The sequence below is a fragment of the Lissotriton helveticus genome, chromosome 8 (assembly GCF_964261635.1).
Source record: "Lissotriton helveticus chromosome 8, aLisHel1.1, whole genome shotgun sequence".
Taxonomy (NCBI): Eukaryota; Metazoa; Chordata; class Amphibia; order Caudata; family Salamandridae; genus Lissotriton; species Lissotriton helveticus.
The window spans coordinates 151,559,737-151,584,168 of NC_136069.1; the positions used below are offsets into that span (position 1 = coordinate 151,559,737).

Consider the following 24,432-nt stretch of genomic DNA (forward strand, 5'->3'; position numbering starts at 1 on the left):
TCATTGCACCATCAGGATTCAAGCAAGCCGGGCCGACGACGCCTGAAATGGCAGAAACCGGTCCCCGGAAGCTTGTTTCCTTCCCAGTACAAGAATTGGCTTGGTAGTTTGGTTTGCCCTGTTCCCATCATGCACTGGGACAGGAACAGACTAATTTGCATATAGCCAAGTTCTGAGCTGGGACGGTGCAGTGAGCTAAAAAACGGTGATGGATCAAGCCCTGATATTTGGACTGGGTAAGAGTGGTCTGCTTAATTCAGGCACCCTGTTCATCACCACCCCCTTTTCTGAAAACATTTTGTCCACCATAAGCGTGGAAGGGTATACTCAGATGTGAGTCCCTTGCTCATTGCACCATCAGGATTCAAGCAAGCCGGGCCGACGACGCCTGAAATGGCAGAAACCGGTCCCCGGAAGCTTGTTTCCTTCCCAGTACAAGAATTGGCTTGGTAGTTTGGTTTGCCCTGTTCCCATCATGCACTGGGACAGGAACAGACTAATTTGCATATAGCCAAGTTCTGAGCTGGGATGGTGCAGTGAGCTAAAAAACGGTGATGGATCAAGCCCTGATCTTTGGACTGGGTAAGAGTGGTCTGCTTAATTCAGGCACTCTGTTCATCACCACCCCCTTTTCTGAAAACATTTTGTCCACCATAAGCGTGGAAGGGTATACTCAGATGTGAGTCCCTTGCTCATTGCACCATCAGGATTCAAGCAAGCCGGGCCGACGACGCCTGAAATGGCAGAAACCGGTCCCCGGAAGCTTGTTTCCTTCCCAGTACAAGAATTGGCTTGGTAGTTTGGTTTGCCCTGTTCCCATCATGCACTGGGACAGGAACAGACTAATTTGCATATAGCCAAGTTCTGAGCTGGGATGGTGCAGTGAGCTAAAAAACGGTGATGGATCAAGCCCTGATCTTTGGACTGGGTAAGAGTGGTCTGCTTAATTCAGGCACTCTGTTCATCACCACCCCCTTTTCTGAAAACATTTTGTCCACCATAAGCGTGGAAGGGTATACTCAGATGTGAGTCCCTTGCTCATTGCACCATCAGGATTCAAGCAAGCCGGGCCGACGACGCCTGAAATGGCAGAAACCGGTCCCCGGAAGCTTGTTTCCTCCCCAGTACAAGAATTGGCTTGGTAGTTTGGTTTGCCCTGTTCCCATCATGCACTGGGACAGGAACAGACTAATTTGCATATAGCCAAGTTCTGAGCTGGGACGGGGCAGTGAGCTAAAAAACGGTGATGGATCAAGCCCTGATCTTTGGACTGGGTAAGAGTGGTCTGCTTAATTCAGGCACTCTGTTCATCACCACCCCCTTTTCTGAAAACATTTTGTCCACCATAAGCGTGGAAGGGTATACTCAGATGTGAGTCCCTTGCTCATTGCACCATCAGGATTCAAGCAAGCCGGGCCGACGACGCCTGAAATGGCAGAAACCGGTCCCCGGAAGCTTGTTTCCTTCCCAGTACAAGAATTGGCTTGGTAGTTTGGTTTGCCCTGTTCCCATCATGCACTGGGACAGGAACAGACTAATTTGCATATAGCCAAGTTCTGAGCTGGGATGGTGCAGTGAGCTAAAAAACGGTGATGGATCAAGCCCTGATCTTTGGACTGGGTAAGAGTGGTCTGCTTAATTCAGGCACTCTGTTCATCACCACCCCCTTTTCTGAAAACATTTTGTCCACCATAAGCGTGGAAGGGTATACTCAGATGTGAGTCCCTTGCTCATTGCACCATCAGGATTCAAGCAAGCCGGGCCGACGACGCCTGAAATGGCAGAAACCGGTCCCCGGAAGCTTGTTTCCTTCCCAGTACAAGAATTGGCTTGGTAGTTTGGTTTGCCCTGTTCCCATCATGCACTGGGACAGGAACAGACTAATTTGCATATAGCCAAGTTCTGAGCTGGGATGGTGCAGTGAGCTAAAAAACGGTGATGGATCAAGCCCTGATCTTTGGACTGGGTAAGAGTGGTCTGCTTAATTCAGGCACACTGTTCATCACCACCCCCTTTTCTGAAAACATTTTGTCCACCATAAGCGTGGAAGGGTATACTCAGATGTGAGTCCCTTGCTCATTGCACCATCAGGATTCAAGCAAGCCGGGCCGACGCCGCCTGAAATGGCAGAAACCGGTCCCCGGAAGCTTGTTTCCTTCCCAGTACAAGAATTGGCTTGGTAGTTTGGTTTGCCCTGTTCCCATCATGCACTGGGACAGGAACAGACTAATTTGCATATAGCCAAGTTCTGAGCTGGGATGGTGCAGTGAGCTAAAAAACGGTGATGGATCAAGCCCTGATCTTTGGACTGGGTAAGAGTGGTCTGCTTAATTCAGGCACTCTGTTCATCACCACCCCCTTTTCTGAAAACATTTTGTCCACCATAAGCGTGGAAGGGTATACTCAGATGTGAGTCCCTTGCTCATTGCACCATCAGGATTCAAGCAAGCCGGGCCGACGACGCCTGAAATGGCAGAAACCGGTCCCCGGAAGCTTGTTTCCTTCCCAGTACAAGAATTGGCTTGGTAGTTTGGTTTGCCCTGTTCCCATCATGCACTGGGACAGGAACAGACTAATTTGCATATAGCCAAGTTCTGAGGTGGGATGGTGCAGTGAGCTAAAAAACGGTGATGGATCAAGCCCTGATCTTTGGACTGGGTAAGAGTGGTCTGCTTAATTCAGGCACTCTGTTCATCACCACCCCCTTTTCTGAAAACATTTTGTCCACCATAAGCGTGGAAGGGTATACTCAGTTGTGAGTCCCTTGCTCATTGCACCATCAGGATTCAAGCAAGCCGGGCCGACGACGCCTGAAATGGCAGAAACCGGTCCCCGGAAGCTTGTTTCCTTCCCAGTACAAGAATTGGCTTGGTAGTTTGGTTTGCCCTGTTCCCATCATGCACTGGGACAGGAACAGACTAATTTGCATATAGCCAAGTTCTGAGCTGGGATGGTGCAGTGAGCTAAAAAACGGTGATGGATCAAGCCCTGATCTTTGGACTGGGTAAGAGTGGTCTGCTTAATTCAGGCACTCTGTTCATCACCACCCCCTTTTCTGAAAACATTTTGTCCACCATAAGCGTGGAAGGGTATACTCAGATGTGAGTCCCTTGCTCATTGCACCATCAGGATTCAAGCAAGCCGGGCCGACGACGCCTGAAATGGCAGAAACCGGTCCCCGGAAGCTTGTTTCCTTCCCAGTACAAGAATTGGCTTGGTAGTTTGGTTTGCCCTGTTCCCATCATGCACTGGGACAGGAACAGACTAATTTGCATATAGCCAAGTTCTGAGCTGGGATGGTGCAGTGAGCTAAAAAATGGTGATGGATCAAGCCCTGATCTTTGGACTGGGTAAGAGTGGTCTGCTTAATTCAGGCACTCTGTTCATCACCACCCCCTTTTCTGAAAACATTTTGTCCACCATAAGCGTGGAAGGGTATACTCAGATGTGAGTCCCTTGCTCATTGCACCATCAGGATTCAAGCAAGCCGGGCCGACGACGCCTGAAATGGCAGAAACCGGTCCCCTGAAGCTTGTTTCCTTCCCAGTACAAGAATTGGCTTGGTAGTTTGGTTTGCCCTGTTCCCATCATGCACTGGGACAGGAACAGACTAATTTGCATATAGCCAAGTTCTGAGCTGGGATGGTGCAGTGAGCTAAAAAACGGTGATGGATCAAGCCCTGATCTTTGGACTGGGTAAGAGTGGTCTGCTTAATTCAGGCACTCTGTTCATCACCACCCCCTTTTCTGAAAACATTTTGTCCACCATAAGCGTGGAAGGGTATGCTCAGATGTGAGTCCCTTGCTCATTGCACCATCAGGATTCAAGCAAGCCGGGCCGACGACGCCTGAAATGGCAGAAACCGGTCCCCGGAAGCTTGTTTCCTTCCCAATACAAGAATTGGCTTGGTAGTTTGGTTTGCCCTGTTCCCATCATGCACTGGGACAGGAACAGACTAATTTGCATATAGCCAAGTTCTGAGCTGGGATGGTGCAGTGAGCTAAAAAACGGTGATGGATCAAGCCCTGATCTTTGGACTGGGTAGGAGTGGTCTGCTTAATTCAGGCACTCTGTTCATCACCACCCCCTTTTCTGAAAACATTTTGTCCACCATAAGCGTGGAAGGGTATACTCAGATGTGAGTCCCTTGCTCATTGCACCATCAGGATTCAAGCAAGCCGGGCCGACGACGCCTGAAATGGCAGAAACCGGTCCCCGGAAGCTTGTTTCCTTCCCAGTACAAGAATTGGCTTGGTAGTTTGGTTTGCCCTGTTCCCATCATGCACTGGGACAGGAACAGACTAATTTGCATATAGCCAAGTTCTGAGCTGGGATGGTGCAGTGAGCTAAAAAACGGTGATGGATCAAGCCCTGATCTTTGGACTGGGTAAGAGTGGTCTGCTTAATTCAGGCACTCTGTTCATCACCACCCCCTTTTCTGAAAACATTTTGTCCACCATAAGCGTGGAAGGGTATACTCAGATGTGAGTCCCTTGCTCATTGCACCATCAGGATTCAAGCAAGCCGGGCCGACGACGCCTGAAATGGCAGAAACCGGTCCCCGGAAGCTTGTTTCCTTCCCAGTACAAGAATTGGCTTGGTAGTTTGGTTTGCCCTGTTCCCATCATGCACTGGGACAGGAACAGACTAATTTGCATATAGCCAAGTTCTGAGCTGGGATGGTGCAGTGAGCTAAAAAACGGTGATGGATCAAGCCCTGATCTTTGGACTGGGTAAGAGTGGTCTGCTTAATTCAGGCACTCTGTTCATCACCACCCCCTTTTCTGAAAACATTTTGTCCACCATAAGCGTGGAAGGGTATACTCAGATGTGAGTCCCTTGCTCATTGCACCATCAGGATTCAAGCAAGCCGGGCCGACGACGCCTGAAATGGCAGAAACCGGTCCCCGGAAGCTTGTTTCCTTCCCAGTACAAGAATTGGCTTGGTAGTTTGGTTTGCCCTGTTCCCATCATGCACTGGGACAGGAACAGACTAATTTGCATATAGCCAAGTTCTGAGCTGGGATGGTGCAGTGAGCTAAAAAACGGTGATGGATCAAGCCCTGATCTTTGGACTGGGTAAGAGTGGTCTGCTTAATTCAGGCACTCTGTTCATCACCACCCCCTTTTCCGAAAACATTTTGTCCACCATAAGCGTGGAAGGGTATACTCAGATGTGAGTCCCTTGCTCATTGCACCATCAGGATTCAAGCAAGCCGGGCCGACGACGCCTGAAATGGCAGAAACCGGTCCCCGGAAGCTTGTTTCCTTCCCAGTACAAGAATTGGCTTGGTAGTTTGGTTTGCCCTGTTCCCATCATGCACTGGGACAGGAACAGACTAATTTGCATATAGCCAAGTTCTGAGCTGGGATGGTGCAGTGAGCTAAAAAACGGTGATGGATCAAGCCCTGATCTTTGGACTGGGTAAGAGTGGTCTGCTTAATTCAGGCACTCTGTTCATCACCACCCCCTTTTCTGAAAACATTTTGTCCACCATAAGCGTGGAAGGGTATACTCAGATGTGAGTCCCTTGCTCATTGCACCATCAGGATTCAAGCAAGCCGGGCCGACGACGCCTGAAATGGCAGAAACCGGTCCCCGGAAGCTTGTTTCCTTCCCAGTACAAGAATTGGCTTGGTAGTTTGGTTTGCCCTGTTCCCATCATGCACTGGGAGAGGAACAGACTAATTTGCATATAGCCAAGTTCTGAGCTGGGATGGTGCAGTGAGCTAAAAAACGGTGATGGATCAAGCCCTGATCTTTGGACTGGGTAAGAGTGGTCTGCTTAATTCAGGCACTCTGTTCATCACCACCCCCTTTTCTGAAAACATTTTGTCCACCATAAGCGTGGAAGGGTATACTCAGATGTGAGTCCCTTGCTCATTGCACCATCAGGATTCAAGCAAGCCGGGCCGACGACGCCTGAAATGGCAGAAACCGGTCCCCGGAAGCTTGTTTCCTTCCCAGTACAAGAATTGGCTTGGTAGTTTGGTTTGCCCTGTTCCCATCATGCACTGGGACAGGAACAGACTAATTTGCATATAGCCAAGTTCTGAGCTGGGATGGTGCAGTGAGCTAAAAAACGGTGATGGATCAAGCCCTGATCTTTGGACTGGGTAAGAGTGGTCTGCTTAATTCAGGCACTCTGTTCATCACCACCCCCTTTTCTGAAAACATTTTGTCCACCATAAGCGTGGAAGGGTATACTCAGATGTGAGTCCCTTGCTCATTGCACCATCAGGATTCAAGCAAGCCGGGCTGACGACGCCTGTAATGGTAGAAACCGGTCCCCGTAAGCTTGTTTCCTTCCCAGTACAAGAATTGGCTTGGTAGTTTGGTTTGCCCTGTTCCCATCATGCACTGGGACAGGAACAGACTAATTTGCATATAGCCAAGTTCTGAGCTGGGATGGTGCAGTGAGCTAAAAAACGGTGATGGATCAAGCCCTGATCTTTGGACTGGGTAAGAGTGGTCTGCTTAATTCAGGCACTCTGTTCATCACCACCCCCTTTTCTGAAAACATTTTGTCCACCATAAGCGTGGAAGGGTATACTCAGATGTGAGTCCCTTGCTCATTGCACCATCAGGATTCAAGCAAGCCGGGCTGACGACGCCTGAAATGGCAGAAACCGGTCCCCGTAAGCTTGTTTCCTTCCCAGTACAAGAATTGGCTTGGTAGTTTGGTTTGCCCTGTTCCCATCATGCACTGGGACAGGAACAGACTAATTTGCATATAGCCAAGTTCTGAGCTGGGATGGTGCAGTGAGCTAAAAAACGGTGATGGATCAAGCCCTGATCTTTGGACTGGGTAAGAGTGGTCTGCTTAATTCAGGCACTCTGTTCATCACCACCCCCTTTTCTGAAAACATTTTGTCCACCATAAGCGTGGAAGGGTATACTCAGATGTGAGTCCCTTGCTCATTGCACCATCAGGATTCAAGAAAGTCGGGCCGACGACGCCTGAAATGGCAGAAACCGGTCCCCGGAAGTTTGTTTCCTTCCCAGTACAAGAATTGGCTTGGTAGTTTGGTTTGCCCTGTTCCCATCATGCACTGGGACAGGAACAGACTAATTTGCATATAGCCAAGAACTGAGCTGGGATGGTGCAGTGAGCTAAAAAACGGTGATGGATCAAGCCCTGATATTTGGACTGGGTAAGAGTGGTCTGCTTAATTCAGGCACTCTCTTCATCACCACCCCCTTTTCTGAAAACATTTTGTCCACCATAAGCGTGGAAGGGTATACTCAGATGTGAGTCCCTTGCTCATTGCACCATCAGGATTCAAGCAAGCCGGGCCGACGACGCCTGAAATGGCAGAAACCGGTCCCCGGAAGCTTGTTTCCTTCCCAGCACAAGAATCGGCTTGGTAGTTTGGTTTGCCCTGTTCCCATCATGCACTGGGACAGGAACAGACTAATTTGCATATAGCCAAGTTCTGAGCTGGGATGGTGCAGTGAGCTAAAAAACGGTGATGGATCAAGCCCTGATCTTTGGACTGGGTAAGAGTGGTCTGCTTAATTCAGGCACTCTGTTCATCATCACCCCCTTTTCTGAAAACATTTTGTCCACCATAAGCGTGGAAGGGTATACTCAGATGTGAGTCCCTTGCTCATTGCACCATCAGGATTCAAGCAAGCCGGGCCGACGACGCCTGAAATGGCAGAAACCGGTCCCCGGAAGCTTGTTTCCTTCCCAGTACAAGAATTGGCTTGGTAGTTTGGTTTGCCCTGTTCCCATCATGCACTGGGACAGGAACAGACTAATTTGCATATAGCCAAGTTCTGAGCTGGGATGGTGCAGTGAGCTAAAAAACGGTGATGGATCAAGCCCTGATCTTTGGACTGGGTAAGAGTGGTCTGCTTAATTCAGGCACTCTCTTCATCACCACCCCCTTTTCTGAAAACATTTTGTCCACCATAAGCGTGGAAGGGTATACTCAGATGTGAGTCCCTTGCTCATTGCACCATCAGGATTCAAGCAAGCCGGGCCGACGACGCCTGAAATGGCAGAAACCGGTCCCCGGAAGCTTGTTTCCTTCCCAGTACAAGAATTGGCTTGGTAGTTTGGTTTGCCCTGTTCCCATCATGCACTGGGACAGGAACAGACTAATTTGCATATAGCCAAGTTCTGAGCTGGGATGGTGCAGTGAGCTAAAAAACGGTGATGGATCAAGCCCTGATCTTTGGACTGGGTAAGAGTGGTCTGCTTAATTCAGGCACTCTCTTCATCACCACCCCCTTTTCTGAAAACATTTTGTCCACCATAAGCGTGGAAGGGTATACTCAGATGTGAGTCCCTTGCTCATTGCACCATCAGGATTCAAGCAAGCCGGGCCGACGACGCCTGAAATGGCAGAAACCGGTCCCCGGAAGCTTGTTTCCTTCCCAGTACAAGAATTGGCTTGGTAGTTTGGTTTGCCCTGTTCCCATCATGCACTGGGACAGGAACAGACTAATTTGCATATAGCCAAGTTCTGAGCTGGGATGGTGCAGTGAGCTAAAAAACGGTGATGGATCAAGCCCTGATCTTTGGACTGGGTAAGAGTGGTCTGCTTAATTCAGGCACTCTGTTCATCACCACTAAGCATGAGCGCAAAATCCGCTCCGATCGCGGATTTTTCGGATTTTCGGTAAATCCGCGATCCGCGAACTCTCGCGAATTTACCGAGAATCCGCAATCCGCGATCGGAGCGGATTTTGCGGTCAAAAGTTCAAGCCCCATGTAAATAATTTACGATGGCGCCGGCAAGCTGCCAGCGCCATCCTCAAATGGTTACTTAATTAGCTTCGACAGGAAGCTCTAACAGATAAGATAAAGCAGGGGCTCGAGCGCCTGCTTTATTTTATCAGTTGGAGCTTCCTGTTGAAGCTAATTAAGTAACTTTTGCAGGATGGCGCTGGCAGCTTGCCGGCGCCATCGTAAATTATTTACATGGTGTCTTCTTCTTGAATAAATATGAAGGGCAGGGTTCATTCTGGCACGACGGTCCTGGCACAAAAAAAAAACCTCAACAGGAAACACTTGCAGATATCAATAACGCATGTGCCCTAGTTGAAGCTTAAATTCAGTGACTCATTCATCAGCCCAAAAATAATCGTGAGCGCCCCCGTCCGTTTGGCCCCGCCCACACACTCGAGGTGTGCACCGTCTTCCCGCCATTTACCCACTATGATGGCCATTTCACTCCAGGGACCCCTGCGCACTTCGGCGCGATTGCATAGTAACACACACTTGGTCGCTGGAACTAGTTGAAGTGCAAATGCAGTGACTCATTCATCAGCCCAAAAAAAATTGTGAGCGTTGGGAGGCTGGGCAGATGTGCCTTCTTCACAAATATACCATCGAAAATCCGCTGTGATGCTGCCCAGATGCATTTGCATCTTTGACTTTCACGAGCGCAACCCCCGTGCTGTTCCTGTGACCAGGGGGCTTCTGTCTCTTAATCTGCTGCTCTGATCGATCTCTGACCTTTAATACACACAAGAGGCATGTGCGCTCGCATGGAAGCCCCGTCCGTTTGGCCCCACCAACACACTTGAGGAAGCCCCGCCCCCAAATCCGCAGATCCGCTAAATCCGCGGATTTTGCGGATCCACGATCCGTGAATCCGCAAATTCGTGAATCGTGGATCCGCAAAATCCGCCCATGCCTCACCCCTTTTTCTGAAAACATTTTGTCCACCATAAGCGTGGAAGGGTATACTCAGATGTGAGTCCCTTGCTCATTGCACCATCAGGATTCAAGCAAGCCGGGCCGACGACGCCTGAAATGGCAGAAACCGGTCCCCGGAAGCTTGTTTCCTTCCCAGTACAAGAATTGGCTTGGTAGTTTGGTTTGCCCTGTTCCCATCATGCACTGGGACAGGAACAGACTAATTTGCATATAGCCAAGTTCTGAGCTGGGATGGTGCAGTGAGCTAAAAAACGGTGATGGATCAAGCCCTGATCTTTGGACTGGGTAAGAGTGGTCTGCTTAATTCAGGCACTCTGTTCATCACCACCCCCTTTTCTGAAAACATTTTGTCCACCATAAGCGTGGAAGGGTATACTCAGATGTGAGTCCCTTGCTCATTGCACCATCAGGATTCAAGCAAGCCGGGCCGACGACGCCTGAAATGGCAGAAACCGGTCCCCGGAACCTTGTTTCCTTCCCAGTACAAGAATTGGCTTGGTAGTTTGGTTTGCCCTGTTCCCATCATGCACTGGGACAGGAACAGACTAATTTGCATATAGCCAAGTTCTGAGCTGGGATGGTGCAGTGAGCTAAAAAACGGTGATGGATCAAGCCCTGATCTTTGGACTGGGTAAGAGTGGTCTGCTTAATTCAGGCACTCTGTTCATCACCACCCCCTTTTCTGAAAACATTTTGTCCACCATAAGCGTGGAAAGGTATACTCAGATGTGAGTCCCTTGCTCATTGCACCATCAGGATTCAAGCAAGCCGGGCCGACGACGCCTGAAATGGCAGAAACCGGTCCCCGGAAGCTTGTTTCCTTCCCAGTACAAGAATTGGCTTGGTAGTTTGGTTTGCCCTGTTCCCATCATGCACTGGGACAGGAACAGACTAATTTGCATATAGCCAAGTTCTGAGCTGGGATGGTGCAGTGAGCTAAAAAACGGTGATGGATCAAGCCCTGATCTTTGGACTGGGTAAGAGTGGTCTGCTTAATTCAGGCACTCTGTTCATCACCACCCCCTTTTCTGAAAACATTTTGTCCACCATAAGCGTGGAAGGGTATACTCAGATGTGAGTCCCTTGCTCATTGCACCACCAGGATTCAAGCAAGCCGGGCCGACGACGCCTGAAATGGCAGAAACCGGTCCCCGGAAGCTTGTTTCCTTCCCAGTACAAGAATTGGCTTGGTAGTTTGGTTTGCCCTGTTCCCATCATGCACTGGGACAGGAACAGACTAATTTGCATATAGCCAAGTTCTGAGCTGGGATGGTGCAGTGAGCTAAAAAACGGTGATGGATCAAGCCCTGATCTTTGGACTGGGTAAGAGTGGTCTGCTTAATTCAGGCACTCTGTTCATCACCACCCCCTTTTCTGAAAACATTTTGTCCACCATAAGCGTGGAAGGGTATACTCAGATGTGAGTCCCTTGCTCATTGCACCATCAGGATTCAAGCAAGCCGGGCCGACGACGCCTGAAATGGCAGAAACCGGTCCCCGGAAGCTTGTTTCCTTCCCAGTACAAGAATTGGCTTGGTAGTTTGGTTTGCCCTGTTCCCATCATGCACTGGGACAGGAACAGACTAATTTGCATATAGCCAAGTTCTGAGCTGGGATGGTGCAGTGAGCTAAAAAACGGTGATGGATCAAGCCCTGATCTTTGGACTGGGTAAGAGTGGTCTGCTTAATTCAGGCACTCTGTTCATCACCACCCCCTTTTCTGAAAACATTTTTTCTACCATAAGCGTGGAAGGGTATACTCAGATGTGAGTCCCTTGCTCATTGCACCATCAGGATTCAAGCAAGCCGGGCCGACGGCGCCTGAAATGGCAGAAACCGGTCCCCGGAAGCTTGTTTCCTTCCCAGTACAAGAATTGGCTTGGTAGTTTGGTTTGCCCTGTTCCCATCATGCACTGGGACAGGAACAGACTAATTTGCATATAGCCAAGTTCTGAGCTGGGATGGTGCAGTGAGCTAAAAAACGGTGATGGATCAAGCCCTGATCTTTGGACTGGGTAAGAGTGGTCTGCTTAATTCAGGCACTCTGTTCATCACCACCCCCTTTTCTGAAAACATTTTGTCCACCATAAGCGTGGAAGGGTATACTCAGATGTGAGTCCCTTGCTCATTGCACCATCAGGATTCAAGCAAGCCGGGCCGACGACGCCTGAAATGGCAGAAACCGGTCCCCGGAAGCTTGTTTCCTTCCCAGTACAAGAATTGGCTTGGTAGTTTGGTTTGCCCTGTTCCCATCATGCACTGGGACAGGAACAGACTAATTTGCATATAGCCAAGTTCTGAGCTGGGATGGTGCAGTGAGCAAAAAAACGGTGATGGATCAAGCCCTGATCTTTGGACTGGGTAAGAGTGGTCTGCTTAATTCAGGCACTCTGTTCATCACCACCCCCTTTTCTGAAAACATTTTGTCCACCATAAGCGTGGAAGGGTATACTCAGATGTGAGTCCCTTGCTCATTGCACCATCAGGATTCAAGCAAGCCGGGCCGACGACACCTGAAATGGCAGAAACCGGTCCCCGGAAGCTTGTTTCCTTCCCAGTACAAGAATTGGCTTGGTAGTTTGGTTTGCCCTGTTCCCATCATGCACTGGGACAGGAACAGACTAATTTGCATATAGCCAAGTTCTGAGCTGGGATGGTGCAGTGAGCTAAAAAACGGTGATGGATCAAGCCCTGATCTTTGGACTGGGTAAGAGTGGTCTGCTTAATTCAGGCACTCTGTTCATCACCACCCCCTTTTCTGAAAACATGTCGTCCTATTCTCAGCTGTGGTTCGGGCAGTGATGTCGGCCAGTGCGTTTCCCTGTCCAACTAAGTCCGTCACCTTCTTGTGTGCCTGGCATTTGATCACTGCTAATCGTTCGGGGAGGAGAACTGCTTCAATCAGGGCGGAGACTAGATCTCGGTGGAGAATGGGTGTGCCGTGGGACGTCAGGAATCCCCTTTCCCTCCATAAGAGCCCAAAATGATGAACCACCCCAAAGGCATACTGACTGTCCGTGTAAATGTTCGCTGTGGTTCCTGCTGCTATGATACATGCTCGTGTGAGAGCAATTAGTTCTGCCGCCTGTGCGGATCGTTGTGTGATGCGAGCTGTTTCAACTACTGTTCGGGCGGTCGTCACCGCATAGGCAGCTGAGGTGGTGCCGTCTAGGAGTTTGATACAAGAACCGTCTACCCATAGTTCTCCATCAGGGTCTGTAAAAGCAGTGTCTCTGAGGTCAATTCTACTTCTGGTCTGTTCGTCCGTGAGGGTCACACAGTCGTGTATAGGGGGCACATCGGGGTCATTTTCAGGCAAGGGCAACAATGTAGCAGGATTCAAAGTCGTGCATCTCTTAAGAGTGATGTGGGGTGCAAGTAGAGTCAATTCGTATCCCGTCAGTCGTGCACTAGTCAGGTGTTGGGTCTTGGTCTGGTTCAAAAGGGTGTCAACTGCGTGGGGTACTAACACCGTGAGAGAGTTTGAAAGTACAATTCCCTCACTCTGACGGATAGAGACAGCAGCGGCGGCTACTGCTCGAAGGCAGGCAGGTAAAGCTCTGGCGACTGGGTCAAGAGTGGCAGAGAAGTAGGCACAAGGGCGTTGTTTGGAGCCGATGGGCTGAGTTAGAACAGACAATGCACATCCCTCCCTTTCGTGAGTGAAGAGAGAGAAGGACTTGGAGTAATCTGGTGTTCCTAGGACGGGTGCCGAGCAAAGGGCGTCTCGCAACTCCTTAAAGGATGCTTTGCATTCGGGGGTCCAAGGGAGTGGGAAGAGAACATCTTTGGCCAACAGGGAAAGTAGGGGTTTTATGATGAGACTGAAATTTGGTAACCATTGTCGGCAAAAAGAGGTAAGGCCCACCAATGAACGGACTTGCTTCTGTGTTTTTGGGATGGGGGTGTCTAGGATGGTTTGGATTCGGTCGGGCGTAAGTTTCCTCCCTTCTTTGGACAGGAGATGGCCTAGGTATGTCACTTGAGGTTGACAGAACTGCAGTTTCTTTTTGGAGACTTTGTGGCCATTCTCCGCAAGAAAGTGCAAGAGTTGGATAGTGGCGGTGATTGCAAGAGGAGTGGTGTCGGCCGCCAAAAGGATATCATCGACATATTGGATCAACACCACTCCATCTGGTAGCTGGACGGCGTCCAGCTGTCTTTTGAGGGCATGGCTGTAAATGCTGGGACTTTCAGTGTAGCCCTGAGGAGCTCTACAAAATCGATACGAAAGTTTTTTTAAGGTGAAGCCGAAGAGATAACGGCTGTCTGGATGAATGGGGATAGAGAAAAATGCATTCTTGAGATCGATAACGGTGAAGGTGGTGGCAGTGGACGGAATGAGGGTCAGAATGGTGGCGATGTCTGAGACTACGGGGTACTGTGGTACCACCACTTTGTTGACTTCTCGCAGGTCGATGATAAAGCGGTACGCTTTCTCATCTCCCTCACCTTGCTTCTTAACAATGGGTAGGATAGGGCTGTTGCAAACATTACTAACCACTTCCTCTACCACTCCTGCATCTACCAGAGACTGTATAATCGCTACCAATGCCTTCTCGCCTTCGGGCGATATCCGGTACTGTGGGAGTTTCGGGAGTATTGCGTCTGGTCGAACAGTTATGTGCACAGGGTCGATCATCATTCGTCCTACATCCGAATCGTTTCTGGCCCATAGATACGGGGATAGGGTGTCGAGCAAGGTTAGGTCAGCATCAGTGATAGAGTACATATGTCGTGCGGGGCAGATCTGGACATGCTCGGGTTGTCGTACAGGATGACTCGGACTCCATCTGGGGAACACCTAATAGTAGCTTGGAAATGTTTTAGCAAGTCAATACCCATAATGGCGTCAGGGGAGTTGGAGGAAAGCAGAAATGTTGTGTCCGTGGGATTGTTTCCTAGGTCAAAGGAGATAGGTACAGACAGGGGATTAGTGGAGGGCGTTCCATCGAAACCTATCGATGTAATGTGTGAGCCAGACAAGGATGCCCTTGGAATCAGTCGCTTTGATAATACACTACGTGTCGCTCCAGTGTCTACCAAAAATGGAGACTTTGTACCCAGGACCTTAGCGGTGACGTAAGGACCTTGCTGGTCAACACAGAGCTCGACTGGATCCCTCCCTCGCCCCTGGCAGTCCTATGCAGAGTCGTGGGCATTGTTGCAATCAGACTGTTGGCACTGATTCTGTCGGGGGCGGTCAAATGTGTTTGGTCTGCCAGGTTGGTTACTGCTGGTGTCGTGGGTGTGCCCTCGTCCCTGCCCTCTTGTCCTGGAGCCATTTGCCATATCCCTTGTCTCGTTATTCTTAATTGTTTCTCGGAGGACCGGGCATTGAGACTTCCAGTGGCAAAATCCTTTGCAAAACGCACACTGGTTCTCATCGAGGTCTGTTCGTGGAGCACCGGGTGTGGGTGTGCGGTCTCTAGGGCGTGAATTTCTAGGGGCATTCGACTGGTAGTTTCCCCTATACTGTTCCCTTCCTCTAGTCTAGGTGGAAGAGGTGTGGCGCCGCGGCCAGGGCGACTGACGCTGGAATCTGGGGACCACGGTTCGATCCCCGGCTCCGGCGGCAGGTCAGCCCAGCACCATGTGACTCTGGGCAATAGCTCGCTTAATCTTCCCGACGGCCCCCAGCGCCCAGAGACCCTTACGGGTGATTGTGCGCTTTACAAATGTGGACTTTACTTTACTTTAGTCACTCCCTGTAATTGAGCAATCATCACTCGTTCTTTTAAGTCCTTTTTCTTTCTCTCAGTCGCCCTCTCGTTCTCGTTCTTTTGGTGTTCGTAATACTGAGCCATCTGAAGGATAGCTGCAGGTTTGGAGGCCCCCCAACTACTCTCGCTTGTCTGTAACTTCTGGGAGACCTCTTGTAATAGACCCTTTACGTAGTTTTGCACGAATAGGTGTTGTCCGGTTGCGGTGGTCATGTCTTGGCCACTGTAGTCGGAGAATACTGTCTCAAATCGGGAGAAATATTCTGATACGTCTTCCTGGGGTTTCTGGCGGCAAGCCGTGACTATTGACCAGTCTACCTTTTTCTCTGGGATCAATGTCTTTAGCTTCTGCACTATTTTGTCCGGGAGTTCCAGTATGTCTTTTACAGGTTTCTTACCGGGCTCTCGCTGCCTATCTAGTTCACCGAGTTGATTCCAGGTATGTCCAAACAGATCTGTGTGGTTGGCCTTCCGGATTTGCTTCCACACGTCAGCCGGCAGACATAACCCAAAAAACAAATCAATGTCCGCTAGAGTCATTATGGTTGAGCCCAAGGCTGTATTTAGTTCAGTATAAAATGCTGTCGGGTTCTTTCTTAAATCGGGCAGGGTTTGCCTAAAGGTTAAAATATCTTGTCGATCCCATGGTTGATAAACCCAGTTGTACACAACCCTCCCTTTTGCATCTGCGTGGTTAATATCGTCGTTTGTTCCCTGACCTCTTGGGGGAACCCAGTAGGGGGCGGCTTCTCTGATAGGCATCATAGTGTTGACTACTTCTAATGGGGGCTCAGCCGTTTCAGAGACTGTGATCTTAACCTCTGGTTTCTGTTCAGTGAGGTGGCGGAAGACTTCAAGCATTTGCATGAAGAGGTCCGTCACATCACTTTCAGTCCCATCTCCAACATCGATCTTCCTATATAGAGCCGTCAGTTTAGCAGGACCCTTATTCTGATACCTATCCTCATATGCGTTCAGGGTGTGGTAGCTGAACCGTAAAATAAAATGCCGTCTGTGGCTACCGGCATGTGAATTGTGCATATTCATCGCATATTCTTCGCTCTCTTTCCGTTCTACCAGTGTCTTTGCTATCTTATCAATCCCATCCCGCTCATCTTTGCTCAACCTATTTGGTCTTGCCGTTAGCTGCTTGCTAGTCTCGAGTTCATCTGATGTTCCCGATGTGGCTGATGCGAAGGCCGTCAGAGCCGGGGCACTAGCGCTAGGGTCACCCTCGCCCGCACTCAGGACTGGTAGGTGCTGTGCCAGTGGCTGGCAGGGGGCATAAGGAGGGGGCATGTAGATGATCGGAGGACCTAGCAGTAACTCGTCGTTTGCCCGTTGTTTGGAGGGCATTTCTGGGTAGAGCGCAGAGGGGGTCCTAACAGGGCATTGGCCTGTTGACCCTGATTCTTGCAATTGTCTAACTTCCTCTCTCCTTTTTATCTCTTCATCTAGTTCCTTCGCTGCCAGGTGGGCTGCCTTTTGCAATTCTTTCCCTATTTTTGTTTCTTCTCTTTTCCTTCGTTGCTCTGCTTCTTTGCGCCACATGCCGATACTATCGAGCATAGTGGGTGTTGCCTTATTTATTCTAACAGCTGCTTCTAGCGCTTTTATTTTATGATCATCAAAGGAACCTATCAGTGGCCACTGACTTTTGGGGTCCCTTTTCGTATATTTATGCCATAGCTTACTATAAGCTATAGCGACTAGTCCTTGTTTAGTGAACATGTCCTTATTAGGGGTGCCTTCCAATGGAGCTGGATGGTTCATCTTTAATAAACGGTCCGGGCTGATCCAACTACTGACCAATGGGGAGAAGATAGGCATGACGGGTTACAATGGGGACAAAAGTCTGCACTACCTATCCTTCACTACTTCGCGAAGACTTGACAGAATATATCTATTCTACAGTATTCGCAAATAGGGAATACCCAAAGAGAGAACCAATATCGAACAATTAATGTTCGTTCAATCAAACAATCAATGGCGAGAAAGAAATAGGTACGACGGGTTACAATGGGGGCAAAAGCCTGCGTTACCTATTCTTCACTATCTGCAAAGGAGGACAGAATACTTTTTACCCTTCCCCGTTTGTAGACAGAGAATTCTCGAGAAAACAATCCTCGAACAAACAATGTTCGGGCAAACAATCAATCAATGGGGGAGAAAAGATAGGCACGACGGATTACAATGGGGGCAAAAGCCTGCGTTACCTACCCCTCGCTGCATGCAAAGGAAGAGAGAATATTTTTATCCCTCTCAGTTTGCAGACAGAGAATCTCCAAGAGAACCAACAATTCGGAGAGTAATACTAGTATTTTCAATCAAACAATAAAATATTTTTACACGACCTTACCCGGACCGTATGGACAGTTTCTCGCGCCCGATTGTCCTCTACTCTCTGCTGCTACCGTGGCACTCCTGATGGTTCCCAGTCAGGACCGTAGATCACTCGGGGAGAGGTCTGCTCGGAACCAGTGAAGTTCAGATGATCGGCTGTCAGACGAGGGTCTATCGGACAGGAGCTCTTCCGATCGTTGCAGGCGTTCACTCTGTCGTTGGGACCTCTCCCACCGGATCCACGTGTCGCTGATGGGCCCCACACGTTGGGACGCCAATTGTTGAAGGTCAGTAAAAAATGGTCAGGCGATATAGTCGATGTTTCTTAAGTAATTTTGCCCGGCGTTAAACGCCTCTAATACCTTATGAAGATTATCAAATAAAGAGGCAGGCGCTGGAGACAGGAAGACAGGAAACACGTTTTATTCCGACGGAGCAGAACACATCAGATCGGACAACAAGGCATCGTCTCGAGGTGCTCTCTGAAAGCCTCTCTGAGGCCTGATCTTTTATACACTGGTTTATGAATGAGACCGTTCTTTATTACAATAAAGACATTGTGAAGTAGTGAAAGATGACATCCCCGGTACCCCCCCCCAGTTCCGGCTCTTTCCAACACGTGGCTACAGTAGAGGTCCTCACCCCCCATACAATAAGAGGAGGCTTATCATGCAGCTGAGTGTTCCGCCGATTCCTTTGGAATGTGTGCGCCTGATCGAATCTCAAGGGGTGGGGAAACCATGATCAATAGTAGCTCCTTTGAAAAGGGTTGAGTGCATACAGTAGTGGGCAATAAACTGTATCCTCAGGCCAAGGGATGACCAGCGGTTCGTACAGACAATCGGGCTCAGAGGAAGGGGTTATCAAAGGAGAGGTATTCATGAAAGAAAGGGTCAGTGTATTTATCGAAAGAGGGGCATTCATGGAAGGAAAGGAGGTGTTGGTCAGGCGCGGGGTGTGATTCTCAGAGACAGAGTCATGTGGAAGGAGAGGTCATGACTTGTACATGTGAGAGCGGAGGCAGCCAGGGTGCATGGGGGAGGCTTGCAGGGTCAGGGAAGTGTGCTGGTGACCGATCGTGAACAGGGAGACCATGGTACCTAAAATGGTTGTCGTGTATGCTCATACGTGAGTCTGAGGAATGGACAAGATGGCGCAGATGATGTTTAGCTCATAAACTAAAATTCCACAGGTTGAGTTGGTTAGTATAGGAGAAACGTGCAAGTTTAATTACTGAACATACATATGTATTTAACTATAGTATTTACTTTTCTAAGTGCAAAGTCTATGTTTTCTTGGTTAATTATTGGTACTTTCTGGCAGCAGGAGGTCGTCTACCTGAATGACAAAGCTATCAGTGTTGCATGGGTGCCATTTCAATATGCAGGATAATGTACAATAATTTTAGCCACTTCCAGTATGTATATGTACTTTTTCATGTACCACATTACTCATGTACAGTGCATGGTTTGTTTGCATGATTGAGAGCTCTGGAGCCGTGGTTGAAAGCACTGTGAGTTTCTCACAGGGTCAGTCAGTGGCTCAAAAAGGTGATCACGATAAATGGCCATCCAATCATTGGCCTCCCTGCAGAGCGCTCAGGGCAGTGGTCACATATATGAGTTGAAATTGTGATTCTGTGCAAATTGGTGCCATGGTGTTCCCTTATAAGGGTACACAGTTTTCAAAATTAAGACAAGGCGAAAGTAAAAGAAAACGCAGTGGTTGCTCGCTACTTAAAATTCATCCCTAACTTTTGCGCCTCACCACTTTCAAATGTCACCAGCCACCACTGGCTAAAGGGGTACTAATAACTCCCTCGACAAGACATACATAAATCACTGGTAGAAGACATTAGGAAGACTGCTGTAATTCATGAGATACTGCAACTATTGATAGGTCTCAGAGGACCAGAGAAGCAGAAGATGGCGGCACAGCACAGCACTTCCATGCAGCACTTGCGAAGGCGGGAAAACACTGCAACAAAATGGTGTCCGAGAAACGGTGCAGTCTCGGAATATAATAATACGTAATATCCATGCAGCATTTCTATCATTCCATGAGACATTTCACACTCTCATAGGTATTCCTACCCCAAAAGTGGGTCATTCATTCCTCATAGATGCAAGGCCCTAGCGTGCTCTGTGGTTACACACTGTGTATTAATCAATATAGTAATATCCAACAATAATTGACAAATAGGAGCCAACAAGCGGTCAAAAACTCTGTGACCGCAGCATCCATATGTTGCTGAAATGTGGGGGCAGGTGACAAAGTTGATGATGTGTGACCAAAGCACATACAGGATGTGTAAACATTACCACGTATGCCATCTGACGTCACCGGGTTGAGCATGTATGGACACGTTGCCATAGACCTGGTGTCTGAGGGCAGGGGCTGCCTATACATTGTGTTCATAATAGCATGCATAATAAATAGGGAATGAGTAAGAAATTTGAAAAAGGAGTATTAACAATGAATCATACCAACTTATACTGCAAAGCAAAAGTAATAATAATAATAATAATAATAATATCCACATTTGTAAAGCGCACAATCACCCGTTAGGGTCTCTAGGCGCTGGGGGCCGTCGGGAAGATTAAGCAAGCTATTGCCCAGAGTCACATGGTGCTGGGCTAATCTTCCGCCGGTGCCGGGGATCGAACCGTGATCCCCAGATTCTGGAGTCAGTCGCCCTGGTCGCGGCGCCACACCTCTTCCTGAAGTACAACATTCAAGTTCAAGTCCGATATCACACAGCTCAGGAACAGGTGGGCCCATTCCTTACCTGCCATTTCACAGTACCACGATTCTCCAAGAGTTACTACTGCACTGCCTGCTTACTGCTTTTGCACAGAAAGGGGCAGATTTACAAGCCCCTTGTGCTGCCAGTACCTCACTTTTTGTGACGCATTGGCAGGGCATTTCCCTGCCCCATATTTACAAGGACAGGAAAAGCCACCCTTACATGGCCCCTTTACATGCAGCAATTTGTGTGTAAGGGGCGTTCCATGGGTGTTGGTGTGGGTGTTCCCACGCAACACCCATGGAACGAGACACATTTCCAGATTTATGAGGAATCATAAACCTGGAAATGCGTCAGTATGGTACGCCCCCTAGGGGTGGCGTAGCTAGGTGCAATGAGGAGAAATGGTTTATTTTCTCCTCATTTTTTTTCTTTCAATGCGTGCTGCATTCTACAGCACGCATTGAAAGAGGAAAATACTTGTAGTGATTTGCTTTTGTGCAGGAAGGTACTCCTTCCTGCACAAAAACAATCTCCCCATGGCGCAGGCATCCTTGCACCATGATGCAAGGGTGCCCGCGCTGGCGCATGGCAGCTGTTTGTGCGCCAGCGCAGGGGAGAACACAGGAATGCAACATATTATTGTAATTATGTCACATTCCTGTGCTCTGAAAGTGCTGCTGCGTGGCGCAGCCAACGTGCTTGCGGTGCTGCGCTGCGGCACCTTCTTGTAGATCTGCCCCAAAATGTTTATGTTTACTACTGCACTTTGCACCTCTGAATCTTTGTCTACATTGGCACAAAGAACTACATAAGGAAGTTAAAATTAAACCACATCTGCTTCCAACTGAAAGATTTACTGTGAATAAACTTGAAATTATAAATTAATGCTAGAATGTAATTGCAAGTTATTCTTTTCCTTTTCCATTCCAGGGAACAGTGCACTTCAGGCAATGTAACTTCTCTGACATGTGTGGGTAAGTCTATAAGTATTTAGTATTGTGTTATTGGTATAGCAACAAATGATATATCAATAAAGTCCTAAAACTCTAGGAATGAGAATTTTTGAAGAGCAACTTTTCATATAATGCAAACGTCCTATGTGAAGGTTCTGGAGCATGTTTTAATGTACATAGTCTGCAGTATAGACAAGTCAAGCTTTGACACTAAGGAGGGATGACAACTTTGCCCTATGTTATTTGATTTGGAGTTGCTTTAGACCGCTCGATCAGGGATTTTTTTTTTGAAAGTGTCATATTTGGCAATGCAGGATCTCAGTGCTTAATGTTTGCAGACAGCATGTCCTGCATAGCTAAGATTAGTGGATATTTTAGCTTCATTTAGGGTCACAGAATACGTTTGTCCAATTCATTATCATACCTATTAATGAAAAGGATAATAAAGGGATTAGCAATCTTGGTCTATACAATAGGAAGCTAGTCTTTTCTGGTTAAGAGTTTCTAGAGATTTAAGGATGGTCCCATAATTTAATCTGACTATCTTGAAGAAAGAACTGAAATTGGAGTTTGACAGATGACATCCATTTAATCTAGTTATAAGGCCAAAACTACCTGTTTTAGCCACAATTCCAAATATGTATGCCAATATGTCTATATATTAGGTAGCAATAATCTATATAAACATCTATGTCTCAGTTTACCTGTTATCCCATGACATACTCATCCATATCATTAGGTAGCTTAAAGATCTCCAACAAAAAGGTGGATTCACAGTTTTAAAGAATATCATAAAGCCTTTACATTTATTTAAATGCAGCACTTACTTGAAAGTATCAGTTCTGAAACATAACATGGGTAATCATAATTATTATTATTTCATATCTAAAGCTCACAATTGCCTGAAAGTTGACCTGGCGCTAAAATGTAACAGTATGGCATCCCTTCTCTACATAACTTACAAAGTAAATAACCAGATGTTAGGCAACTTTCTAAATTGATTGAGGTCTGCGGCCTTTCTCAGAGAGATAGGTAGACTGTTATACAAATTTGCAGCTTGAACTAAGAATGCTCTGCCTCTCATTTGAGAAAGTCTGAATTTTTGTTATAATAAAAGACTGGCTTCTGCAGAATGCAGCAGTTGGTAAGGTTGGTACCTAGTAAACTTGTTCCGCAAACAAACAGGGACCTATGAAAGGCTCCGTGAACAATACAAAGAGATTTTAAAAGAATTCTCCTAGGTACCGGTAGCAGTGCAGTTTTTTAAATGAGGAGGAGGCAGCTATATCTTGTGGGAGTCAATCTGTCTGGCATTGGCTGCTTGCCTTTGAGAAAGAAAAAAAATAGGAAAAGAGAGAAAGAAAGGAAGGAAGAAAGAAAGAAAGAAAGAAAGAAATAAGAAAGAAAGAAAGAAAGAAAGAAAGAAAGAAAGAAAGAAAGAAAGAAAGAAAGAAAGAAAGAGAGAAAGAATGAAACATAGAGAGAAGGAAAGAGAAGAAGAAATAAGGAAAAAGGGAAAAAGAAAAAAGGAAAGAAAGAAAGAAAGAGAAAGAAAGATAGAAGGAAGGAAGGAAAGAGAAGGAAGAAAAGAAAGAGAGAGAGAAAGAAAGAAAAAAGTAAAAAGAGTATTTAATATACAAAAAGTACCAAACAGTTTCAAAGGGGCACAATTTGGTATGCTGTGAAATAGTTGTAGTCAGAAAAGCAAAACAATCCAAAACGAATTAACAACAGCATTAGCAGGAGATGGGATCTGAGTCTGACATGGATGGAATGCGCTTCAGAAGCATCCTGTTATCAAATTAGGCTCTAAAGACAAAAGCAACACCAAAGTAATTGTAAAGGAAAAATAAAAACACTGCAATTGAAGAGAACTTGTGTGCAGATGTTCTCCTTGTGAGAGAGCAAAATCCAGTCACTCAGAGCGAAGTTAACCAGTGGCTTAAGTAGGCTGACCCCCTGCCTCATGCTATATGCTGTAGTGGGTAGAAGTAAAATGTAAATAACTAAACGACAGACCAATGAATGTAGAGAGGTGGGTGTAAGCCCATATGCGCAAGTATATTATCCATATTTTAGTAAAACAACAGGTTCTGGTTAACATCTGACCTAAAAACTAACTTTTGCTTTTGTCAAACTGCAAAAACTTCCTTGATTTATATTAAATGTCAATGCTATTAAGGGACTATTTGATGTGTTCCATTCATCTTTTCCTTTTTCTAATCTATCCAAAAGTACAGGCTAATAGGATGTGTTATGATTAGTCTATGTATTGGTGCATTGTAAGTTATTTGACTTATACATTTCTTAGGCCCTTAATGTTAATGGTTTATTTTTAAGCACGTAAGACATGGTAAAGTATTTGATATGCAATCAATTCAATTCAATAACAACCTTATTTCGTCCAATTTGACCTTAAAAGCACATATAAAATAACATACCGTTCATTTACTTTAAAATCAAGATAAATAAAAAAGAGAAAAAAAACCCTGGTACGTACATTATAAAAGGTTAGATAAGACATACCCAGGTAAGGCCTAGATCAGAGTAAGATAAGGAATCACAACGCCAAGAAAGTTATCCTTGTTTGAAAAATTGGGCTGTTTTGAACTCTTACAGACATACTGTGCAGGTGTTTTGCAAGGTATGTCAGGCTGTAAGCATTTGTACTGCTACAGGCAATGTTTGCTTTAATATAGAAAGAACTCAACTGTAAAATGCGGAAGACCAGAGCATAAAACCAGCTCTGGTCAAGCAGCAACTGAAATCCTAGTCAGGTTAATGTACAAGCAAACCCAAAATTAACCTGTGCTCACACCCCTGGTTGCTTTTCACTAAGCAGTCAGGCTTAACTTAGAGGCAATGTGTAAAGTATTTATGCAACACTTCAAACAGTAAAACAGTGAAAATACCACTCAAAAACTTTCCAATACCATTTTACAAAAATAGAGCTTAATTTAATAAATAAAACAAGACCAAAATGAAAATT

The 24,432-nt window shown here is 47.1% G+C and overlaps 1 protein-coding gene across 1 annotated transcript in view; it reads left to right on the forward strand.

Moving 5' to 3' along the window:
* Positions 1–24,432, forward strand: part of TMPRSS3 (transmembrane serine protease 3) — a 232,240-nt gene that overhangs the window by 123,102 nt on the left and 84,706 nt on the right. The window contains exons 8-9 of the mRNA XM_078658856.1: positions 9,311–9,357; positions 21,421–21,464. Of these exons, the coding sequence (XP_078514982.1) occupies positions 9,311–9,357; positions 21,421–21,464 (91 nt within the window). The remainder of the gene's footprint in view (positions 1–9,310; positions 9,358–21,420; positions 21,465–24,432) is intronic.